Source organism: Alternaria atra (genome assembly GCF_907166805.1).
Source record: "Alternaria atra isolate CS162 genome assembly, contig: 21, whole genome shotgun sequence".
NCBI classification, from domain to species: Eukaryota; Fungi; Ascomycota; class Dothideomycetes; order Pleosporales; family Pleosporaceae; genus Alternaria; species Alternaria atra.
Genome location: NW_025091319.1, coordinates 5317372 through 5328134, shown reverse-complemented (window position 1 = coordinate 5328134; position 10763 = coordinate 5317372). Strand labels below are relative to the sequence as shown.

The 10763-nt window shown below is 53.0% G+C and overlaps 4 protein-coding genes across 4 annotated transcripts; 1 reads left to right on the top strand and 3 right to left on the bottom strand.

The window, feature by feature from the left end:
- Positions 1 to 261: 261 nt before the first annotated feature.
- Positions 262 to 2040, top strand: ALTATR162_LOCUS2205 (uncharacterized protein; the record flags this gene model as incomplete). The annotated part of the gene is made up of 1 exon (XM_043309807.1): positions 262 to 2040. The coding sequence occupies one exon, from the start codon at positions 262 to 264 to the stop codon at positions 2038 to 2040; it is 1779 nt and encodes a 592-aa protein (XP_043165742.1).
- Positions 2041 to 2397: 357 nt separating this feature from the next.
- On the bottom strand, positions 2398 to 3285 carry ALTATR162_LOCUS2204 (uncharacterized protein; the record flags this gene model as incomplete). Its single annotated transcript, XM_043309806.1, has 2 exons — positions 2398 to 2457; positions 2512 to 3285. The coding sequence occupies 2 exons, from the start codon at positions 3283 to 3285 to the stop codon at positions 2398 to 2400; spliced, it is 834 nt and encodes a 277-aa protein (XP_043165741.1).
- A 375-nt stretch (positions 3286 to 3660) lies between these two features.
- Positions 3661 to 6861, bottom strand: ALTATR162_LOCUS2203 (uncharacterized protein; the record flags this gene model as incomplete). The annotated part of the gene is made up of 4 exons (XM_043309805.1): positions 3661 to 3998; positions 4046 to 4167; positions 4218 to 6697; positions 6775 to 6861. The coding sequence occupies 4 exons, from the start codon at positions 6859 to 6861 to the stop codon at positions 3661 to 3663; spliced, it is 3027 nt and encodes a 1008-aa protein (XP_043165740.1).
- Positions 6862 to 7330: 469 nt separating this feature from the next.
- Positions 7331 to 10131, bottom strand: ALTATR162_LOCUS2202 (uncharacterized protein; the record flags this gene model as incomplete). The annotated part of the gene is made up of 2 exons (XM_043309804.1): positions 7331 to 9791; positions 9932 to 10131. 2 exons carry the CDS (start codon positions 10129 to 10131, stop codon positions 7331 to 7333), a joined length of 2661 nt encoding a protein of 886 aa, XP_043165739.1.
- Positions 10132 to 10763: the final 632 nt, after the last annotated feature.

Genomic DNA, 10763 nt, shown 5'->3' with positions numbered 1-10763 from the left:
CCGATCTCCTTTGACCTCGCGAAGCATCTCTACGACATGTGACAGACACCGGCAAGCATCATACTCGCCTTCCGCGGCTCTCTCACCGCCCCATCAACCAACGCTTGAACCACAGTGCAAGGCAACACTCATCTACGTTTGCTTTGGCAACACTCCAGCCACTACTAGTACGTCCTCTGTTCCTCGAGTTGTGCTCTCACTTCTACCGTTGTTGAGTACGATACGCACGATACAGAGATACACCTAAACAAGATCGAAACCATGGCTCCTAATTCTAATCTTACTTCCAGTCACCAGACCGCTAATCAGCGCTTATATCGCCGATCCGTAGCTTCACCTTACTCACCATTTGGATCTCCAACACCACTACCAGCGACGCCACCTCAACCGCAAGACCCACCTATTTGCGACCTTTTTGCTACTCTATTATTCAACCGCCAAAAAGCCTACCAGACCAGATCGTGTGTCCCACCAGCACCACCATCAGCACTGTTTGCCGAAGCAGAAAAGATAACGCCAACCAAACGACACGCTGAGGTTCAGATTCAACATACCTCGCCAATATCTTCGAAACCCCATGTACACAAAGAGGAAGAAGGATATACCCTCCAAGATCACGTTCCATTGCCTGGCAACTGGAAGCCCGCTATGCTATCGAAGACACCTACAGTGAACAGAAAACGTGGCCGGCCTGCTAAGCAAACACCGGCTAAGGACGCTGGAAAAACCACAACAGAGAAACCAAGGAAGCGGGCTGCGCCAGCACGCGTGCTACCTCGAGCAGCCAAGCGTCAAAAGCCTGAGGCAAACACCAAACAGAAGCTCAATCATACGGGCAGCATGGGCCACAGTATGACGACTGCATTGATGGCAAAGTCTGACGAAGATATTGAGATCATCACGATATCAGACAGCGAAGACGAAGGGTATAAGCCTACGCGAAGAGGAGGCATTGGCCACAAAGAGGGTGGGAATGCAGATTTCGGTGCGCCGAAGATAAACATCCATGAGGAGGAGGACGACGTCAAGCCTGATATCCCCACTCTTGCAGCGAACCCTGAATCCATTCAGCCTGCATTAATGCGAAGCCCTTTTGTTCCTCTTGACCAAGCTCCCAGATGGGCTTTCAGCGGCCCTGATGCCTCGGAGAGCGAATCCGATCTCCACACTGGACCTTCCCGGAACCTTCTGCAGAACAACATGGCATGCGCAGAGGCCGAGCATACAAAAGAGAAAGAGCAGTTGAGCCTAGAACTCGATGCAGCAAGAGCAGAACTTGAAAATGTGAAGAGGCTCCATGAGAAGGAGGAAGGCGACAAGGAGTTGATGCAAGTTCGGTCTAGTAACATCACGAGGCAGGAGATGCAAAGACTACAAAACGAACTCGAGACTGAACGGATCAGTCTAAGGGCAGCTGTGAGGGAGCGCGATCAGCTACGCATCGACATCGATAATAGCAATGCGAGGAACAACCAGCTAGCTAGGGAACTGCAAGAAGAGAAAAGGTTAAGAGATAGTGAGAGAAAAGAACACGAAAGCATCCTGGAGGACGTTATGAAGTCCAAAGAACCAACCTCGGATTCTGCAAACGACTTCCTTATTACTGAAAACGAACGCCTTCGAACTGAGAACGCGAACTTCGGAGCCGCAGCCACCGCCGCGCGAGGACCGCCTATGCCTCAATCCATCTTCACATCTCCCTCCTCCGAATTGTCGCAGCAATGCCCATACCCCTCCATCTTCGCCGCTGAACTCTCTCAACCTTCGCAGCTTCTCTCTCCCGCCCCTTCTTCCGTCACTTCATATGCGCTGACTACCACTGAGGAGCGCAAAGAAGAAAACATCCGAAAGACCTACATTAGAGTCAAGAGACGTTTCGACAACCTCCACGTGGCAGCCGGGAACTTGACCAACTGTACCAGAGGCATGGATCTTAGCAGTTTCGGGCAATTTGGACAGTACTTGCGTCAGTTGAAGAGGGCGTTGGATGAGGATGCGAAGAAAAGTGTGGAAAAGAAGGAAGACGAAGATGCGAAGTGATATAGAAGAATGACCCAGGTGCGCAAGTAAAACGACTGGGTCGTGTGGAGTGATGGAACAACTTTGATAGAAGCAGCACTCTGATGACGAGTGGACATCTAGGCTTTGGGTATTTTGGATATTGAGGTTTTGCTGCGCAGCGTCAAGTATCATTGTTTTCTGGGATGGGAAAAGTCAACTGCTTAGATCCACACGGGGCTCGCTGGGCCAAGTAGAGATCTACTTATACTATATTATTTGGGAGAGATCTGGTATGGGCAGTGAGATAGCACGGATGATCTAGAGACTTGAATGCAAATGGACATCTTTAAAAGGAGCGCTCCCAACTCTTTAGTATGAAAGAGGTGTGATATGGATTCAAAACCCATAATGAACAGTGATGTTGACGTTATCGACGATGCACTGCCACCCTGGGTACTATTCGAGTAGTTAGCTGTACTGTCAAAACTATCTTCGCGGGTTTGAACTTACCTTAGCCCTCGCCCACACCAACACACGATCTCCCGGTCTCAACGCATCCAGAAAGCCTTCCCCACTACCTGCGCCTTCATTCCCTTCATTCGTTCCACACAGACCGCATTCATCCCAAACAACATGATAATCCTGAGCGCCAGCCATAACACGATTGCCCTGCAAATACCACGCATAATCTCCCTCACCACCCTGCGGACCCTGCAGCGCACTCTCGGGCCTCTTAACAAGCGACCAACCTCGACCCACCATATTAGTATGATAATCCATCGGACTACCAATCCAAGTATTCACCAACCGCGGAGTAGGGAGACGAGAATTGATGTTTGATGCATCGCGCAGGATAGATACTTCAAGCCACGAAGACGTCGAGAAGGTACCCTGTGTATTTTCGCTCGTCCATCCCTGGTCCCTGCTCGTCATGTCGAATTCTATGCGCTTAACTTTTGCAGTTTCGCCACCAAGGCGGATTTCTTCTACAACGGCGGGACCGTAGATGTCGGCTTGAAGACAGAGGGCTGCTGCAGATGGCCTGTTGCCGCTGGCGCCGACATGGATGGGGCGCCCATCTCGAAGAAACACTGTGGTGGGCCAATACTGCGCGTACTCTAGTATGCTGAGTACTAGTTCGGTGGGGAGTTTCAGTGACTTGAGGAGGGCGCGGGCGCGGCAGACGTCAGCGTAAGTTGGTGTGAAAGGGCCAGTTGGCTCGGGTGTGCCCAACAGCCAGTTCGCACTTGGCAGCAGTTGCCGGATACTACTTAGGATACTCATCGTTTTAAAGAAGCGAAGATTGTTGGTTTAGTATGATCATGAGAAGCAGGTGATGGCGTGTCCAAAGGTGTAAGGTTGCGCACGGTTGGGGAAGTTGCGCCGCGCTAGCAGGGGCCGTTATACCGGTTATGGGTGCGTTCTTAGTCAAGTACGATGGTTTTCACACTGCAAATCATGCGTCACAGAAAGTTCAAGTATGGTAGTAGAACATGTTACTTTACGAATCTGTCACTTACGGGTAGACGTAAAAGAGCCCGCATGTGCAACCGCTCAAGACTGCTCAAACAGCATCTATCTCGTGCCTACAATCTCCATTATGGTTCGTGCAGCCACATACTTAGCGTGAATCATCATGTTACTTTTCGAACTGCCGCCTTAGAATCCAAACTTGCTCTTCATAGCACCCATGACTAGACCTCTCTTCTGCTTTCCAACAAACTTGTTCACGTCGTTCGCCCAGCCTGCACTATTCTGTGAGAGGTTGTCCATGCTGTCTCCAACGATGTTCAGCTTCTCCGTGCGCTCGTTGAGCTGGCGAGTTGCCCAGGCACCCCAGCCTTCTTGAGTGGGAGACGACACTTGAGTAGGGTAGGATTGGTATCCTGCGGCAGAAGAGCTGGCTAAGGACGGGTTGGCGCGACGGCGTTCTTGCTCAGCCTCTGCGCGTTGTTGCGCCATCTGGCGATTTGATAGGGGTCGATCAGGACCGCCGACTTACATGTGTTAGTAAGTAGTCAAGGGTGATGGGAGAATGGCTTACTGAGGAGATCCATATCGGCTGGTGTCACATACTGTGTGCCAGAGATCCACTGGATATTGCTAATAGTTGGTCGTGGCGGGATTAGCAGTTCTGGGTTAAGCAAAACATCCTTGGCGCGTTCGCTAGGACATGTTAGTATACGTGTCGTTATTTAGGAGAAGGCTCGACTTACTACTGGAGTCCGGTTCCAAAAACGTTGACTAGAGCCATTTCTGCAGGGCCTTTCCAGCCGAAGATGTCACCAGTACTTGTGATGACTGCCTCGGACAAGCGCCGGACGTCTAGCAGTTCACTGAGATTGACAGACCCTATCTCCTTCAGTGCAGGTAGCGAATAAGCTCTCGCACACCCATCACCATACAGACCAAGCATCGAATAGCCCTTGTCCTCGTATCTAACCAGAGTCGCCGCATCACATAGGAATTGATCGAAGGTCTTATGCGCTCCTTTACTGGTGGCAGGGCGGAATAACCTCGCCCCCGATGCTGTTGTGGCTAAGAGCACACCACTAGTCTTGGAGCCGTTGCGTAGTCCCGCAACGGCAGACTGAGAAGCATAAGCTGGGCGACCGGTTTCGGCATGCATGGGGCAGATGCTGATGACCTTGTCGTCTAGAGAGCACACGCCTGCAGGCTTAACTGAGTATCGGCCGCTTGATTCCGGTAGTAGCTTAAAGGTTGCAAGGTGGCCAAGGTTGGTGCCAACATGAAGTAGGATGCTGGAGTAGTCTTCGTCTTCGAGCGTCATGACACTAAATTCAATACAAGTGGGCCACTCTGCTTTGGGTGTCGCCTGAGTCGAACTCCGTCGGAAGCTGGCACGTTTGTCTGGTTTGATAAATTCTTGTATCGATGCTCTGTAGATGATTGCCGGTCCTCGCAGATCGATGATGGCCAAACTGCCGCCTTCGAAGCCCGCAGCGACAAAGCCTACGTCAGAATGCTTCAGGGCGGTGACTGGTCCATTGCCCTCATCGAGCAAGGTAAATGGCAGTAGTCCCTCTTTGAGAGCCGCCTCACTCCTTTCAGAGATATCGGTGAGTGCTTGAGCTTTGTTTTCACCTAGTGGATACTCCTGGCCAGCATGCCGGTTAACACCCCATCTAAACACAACTACTTCACCGCTCTTCAGTCCTACAGATAGTTCAGATGCCGCACCTGCGAATGAGGTTTGTGTGACGTGGACATGCTCTGGTCGGCCGACTGCTCGAGCTACGTCTACCTGTAACAAGGCAGCGTTCTCGATCTCATCGGCATGACCTGCATCCCATAATCTAATAGTACCATCTGCATGAGCTGTCTGGACGATGTTGCGGTTTTCAAAACGCTTAAGGGGATGCACAGCCTCGGCACCACCGATAAGGAACTGTGGACCGTGTTGCCGCTTCTCGGTCATGCCGAGCCATCGTGTACGCTCTACCGGTGCAAGGTTTGCATAGTTGATGTACGGATGTACGAGTGTCATGGAAAGATGCAGCTGATTAGTGGGCGTTATGGGCATTCCACTTGGAAACGATAGGGTGATCAACTCTCCGGAAGCGAGCAGAGCAATAATCGCAATTGGATCGTGGCAGCCAGCATAGTGTGGAGAAGTCCGCGGAATGAGGAACAAATCCACCACCTCAGTTCCGGGTGGGCATGGAAGTATTCTTTGCCTTTTAGGACTCTCAAAGTGATCCGATAGCACTTGCCAGGACGCAGTAGCATAAACAGGTGTCCGGCCCAGCTCGAACAAAGTCAGACTTTTGGCGGAGATATTGGATGGCTGTCCACCCGCGACAAGTATAGCGGTATCATCCGGATCCTGATTTGCGCACCAGGCGATCTTGAAGATGGGTGACTTGAGCGCAAATGACCCTTCGACAGCACCTGGGGAGAAGCTTCCTTGACCCGGTTTGTCCACGTTTGTATCGGTTAATGTCCTTGCCTGTACGATGCGGCCGTCCTTGGAATCCCATATAACGATACTGCTGTCTTCATGCCCCGTCAGAACAAAGGTGCCGGTCGGATGCCAGACAGCCTGTGTCAATGGAGGTTCGCGCTCGATGTGGATGGAGGCCGGATCGGAGTCGCCTCCAGGAGCTCCTTTGGGAACGACGTAGTTGAAGAAGTGCAAGGCCTTGTTCTGCTTGAATGAATAGATGACTGCACCGGAGTTGTACCCAATCAGGAGGGACCCGATGTCACGAGGATGTAGCGACAATGTAACGACGGAGACGAGGCGCGAGCGCGGAAACTTCTCCCTCCACAAGTTGGGTATCTTGAAAGGCGTAAGTGCCTCTCTAGCCAGATCGTAGGCATATACATCGCCCTGTTGTGTGCCCAGAAGCGCATAGTCGATGGTCGGGTCGCAATGAAGCGCCGTGATCTTCGCGGGGGGTGAATGGGCGTTGAGCAGCTTCTTAGTCTCTAGCGAGAAGACAGACAAGTCATTTTTTGAGTCGACACATAACAGCTTCTCGGCGCAGAACTGCAGAATCTTGACCGAGGCGCTGCGCGTGGGTAGCGGCAGGACAACTTCGACCCTCTTCTGTCCGAATATGTAGATCTGGCCAGGGCCAAACTTGCTCTCGCTCGTACCGACGGCTATGAGGGACTGAACGGGGTCGTATGCGACTTGGGTGACTTTGGAGTTGATGCCATAATTGCGGATCTTCACATGCTGTTAGCTTGCGCCTGTAGGGCTGTTGGCGACGGCGGGAACAGCGGGGTGAGGCAGCGAGTGCGTACATGGTCCAGCACAAACAGATCAGGTCCCAGGCCTTGGGAGAGGTCGTTGCTGATACCTGCCTGCTTTCCGCGCAAGAGGTGGGCCATAGTGTTGTGTGTATTTCATAGCTTTCTCTGCAAAGGCAGCGTTGAGGATTGCGATCTGCGACTGACTGACTGCCCAGGTGCTTCGCCGGGCAAGAACGCGTTGCGCGACGTCATTTCGGCAACTTTAAGCGGAATGCAGGGTCCACGCCACGTCACAGCCACAGCTGCCAGTCATGGATGATGCTCGTGGCAGTGTAGTGAATGAAGATTAATGCCGGGTTTGATAAATGTGCTACCTAGTCAACACGAGGCGCTTACCGAACCGTGATACCGCGTCGCTATCGCCAAGTACACTGACTACACTAACTAAATGACATGTCCAGTCCAGAAAGGACGACAGTGCCACTGGTGAACAAGACATGCCTGAAAATGATAATCCTCCCGCTTGTTGCTAGAGTTTCCGAAACGCCGAGGCTGATCTATGGTATCCAGAACACCATGCCAATCCATAGTTACTCATCAAAACACCTTACGTGGACATGGACGCCCCATTGGCGCCATACATGGACCCGTTGGGAGGTTGCGGCGTCCCTGAGCCTTGCCTGCTACTGCTGAAGCTATTTTGTGCCGCAAGCCGGGCCTGTGCTTGCTGGGCTTGTTGCCTTTCAAGCATCATTTGCTGGGGATTGCCGGGTACGCCGTTGTAGGGGGCAGCGGCAGCGGCAGCAGGCGTCTGTGGAGCAGCATATTGTGATGGACCGTAGTAGGTGCTGCGCATTTGGCCTCCAGACACCGGCGTGCCGTATGCTGGCCGTGTACCATAAGCCGATGGTGTGGGTGGTGCGCCCTTCATAGGCGAAGCATTGCGTGGCTGTTGTGCTTGTGCGCCATTGTACAGAGGCGCCGCGTTTTGTGAGCGAGGATAGAAACTGTTCTGATTCTGCTGTGCTGCATATCGATTCTGACCCTGTGCAGGTGTGGAGTTGTAGTACTGCGAGCCCGTGGCGCCACTGTAGCTATTTGGCTGTGCAGAGCGCTGTGGGAAGTACTGCCCAGAAGGAGTAGTTCCATAGCTTGGTCGTGGCGTCTGTTGGCTATAGGATGGGGTTGCTGAATAGCCTGGTCGAGCATTAGGGGCATAAGACGCACCGCCTGGTTGAAATGTCTGCGCAGCACCCGAAGGCGAGCGTTGTAGATGCATCGAGGATGATCGGTGGAGAGACTGCGGTTGTGTATACACTGGACGGGCGCCTGACTGAGGCACAGACTGCGCTGGACGGCTGTACTGATGGCCAGCCGCGGGATAGTGTGCATTGGTTCCAGAGCTCGTTCGAGCCAAAGTAGCTGGCGTTGCGGCTGCCATCCCCGGCGTCTTTGCCAGTTTGGACAGCTGATCCTCTTCCAAGACTCCCTTGTACTCTTTGGTATCGAACAGGATGGTTCGACTGATGTTGAGTTCGTCCATCTGATCTCCGTTAAGTTTGGCGACAGCATACGGCGGAAGCTGTGAGATCAACAAGGTAAGTTGCGACTTGAGAATCTGATACACATCGAACTCTTCTGATGAGGGAGTGGATGGACTACCGGCCAGGGTCGCAAGTGAAGCGTTTTGTACAACAGGTGTGCGCGGGTTGGTTGTAAGGGAGAGGTTTCGTATCCGTTGGTAAGATGCCAATGTCTCCAAGAGTTCGGAAATCTCCTTGAGCACCTCGTCTGTATCCTTCTCCTCTTCCGTCTTCTCCTCCATCCCAGGCAATACGTCTCCTTCGACTGGGGTGAAATTCTCCACGGCCTCTTTGAACAATTCATCCTCGTCAGCCGTTCCGTTTGTGAGTGCTTGCTTAGCCTCCTTAGGATCTAGTAGAGCAGGATCAATAGGGAACATGTCGTTGAAGCGCTTCTCTCCAACCTTCTGCCACCATACCATGTTCTTAGTCTCTTCCGGGACGATGGCGGAGCTGTCATCTCGGGTCGGAGCAAAGCTAGAGTAAGCACTGCGGAACAGGGCGTCTTCCTTGGCCTGTTGGACTGCAACAAGAATCGCTTCAGACGGTGGCTGCTGCGCTTCGCCCATGCTCAACGCCCGTTGTCTGCTCTTTTGCTTCGCTGTTGGCGAGGTTTGGTCTCTCGGCATGTCCACTCCGCCATAACCAAGCCAGAATCCGGATGACAGATTTTGGTGCGCGTACGATTGGGACCCCTTGCGGCGAGGTTTGGGTGCTTCTTGGTGCGCAAAGGTAATGGTACTATTGCCTTTGCTCGTTGTTGGTCGAGCGGACTTGGGAGGGCTGATCTGTGGCAGGTTGGGAGGTGCACGGAAGACCTCTCCAATGGTCGTGACCTTCTTCTTGCTGTCCGGATCAGGGAGTGGATATACTTCAGTGGTCGAGATGAGATTCGGCAGGTTCGTCTCGCGAAGAGGCAGAGTCACCTTGACGGCGGTATCGAGGGTAGATATTCCGTTGGTGGGTGATATCTTCTGAGGCTGCTGCAAGCTGGAGAATAGCTGCTTTGGCGGCGCGCTTCCGTACAACGTGAGAACAGTCCTACTCTGGGGTATCTCCGTGTCTTGCTCTTCCTCCTTTATGGGCGCCGGAGTGCCCTCCTCTGTAGAGACCTGAGCATCCGCATCGCCGTTGATTTCCTTTCCCAAACCATGTGCCTTGCGCGCCTCTTCTCTAGCAACCAGGTTCTTTAAAATGGTTTGAAAAGCGAGCAGTCTGCCTTGTAGCGCATTATCTTCAGGAGACGTGGGCGCTGTTGATGAGTCGCTCGGGCCATTGGACGCCAAGATTTCGGCGACAGCGCTCTCGACATCCTTCTCTAATGCGTGCAAAGAATCGTAGGAGCCGTCTTGTATCAGGTTGCTGATAGTAGCAGGGCCATTTGGTGGGGTCAGCTTAGTGCGCTTCGAGTCGGCTTCTCCAGAGGCAGATCGCGTTATCGAGGAGGTGATGGGATGTGACAGAATGGAGGGTTTTGTGTCGTAGCTATTCAGTGTCAACATGCGAACGTAGGTGGTCTTGCGACTCAAACGTATGGCTGAAGCAGCCGAGCGCATTCCTTCCATGGGCCACTGGTATTGTCCCGAACACGGGTAGGAGTGGGGAGATGTTCGCATGTGTCATACCTCTTAAGGACTGCCAGTACATCCCCCAGTACTTCCTGCAGAGAACGTGTATTCTCTTTTGCGCTCTCCCCCTGCGCAGTCGTGGATGCGCCATTAGCAGCATTTGTGTGAGGCTCGGCGAGTTTGCGTTTTGTGGCAGAGGGCGAGTCGGGCGCGGGCGGCAGCGACGGCGGGGTGAGGGTGCCGTTGGCGGCGGTCATGGTGACTTTTGGGTGCTGTTGGCGATGCGCGATGGATGCCGTGGGATGGAACGCGCTCAGGGCGGCCAGAGTCGTTCTTAGTCTGTCTGCTTCACAGCATTCCCTCCCCGCGATATCGGAAGGCGCGATGCTGAAATTTGAAGAGGCGCGTAATCGGATCCAATACTGCTCTCGTTGACGCGCAAATGTTTTCCCGGAGGTTGGGTCGTGCTGTGGGAGATTGTTCAAAGTTGACTTGCTTTGGTGGAAGTGCGTGCAGCGATGAATGGAACGCGAGGCCCGGCGCCAAGACAAGGCCGCAGAGTGCCACAGGAGATAGCACCTAGCGAGCTGTGACGATAGCCGTGATTCCTTGACTGGTTCAACAGCCTTTTTGCTGTCGTTTGTTAATTCACAAGGGTTGGTATCTAACAAGGTTATCGCTACCTTTGGTGACCATGTTCAACAAGTGGTTTGCGCCTGTAGCATACTGCGCTAGTGACGATGGGGCATGAGCTACCCACGAATTTCTTACTGCCCTCGACAACCCATCGCAATTGCCTTCCACACGCGTCTCTCTATGTCTGTTGCGTCTGATGAATGCCCTTAATACTCTCCCTGGCAGCTCCAGGTGACTCGCACCGCTTCGGCCG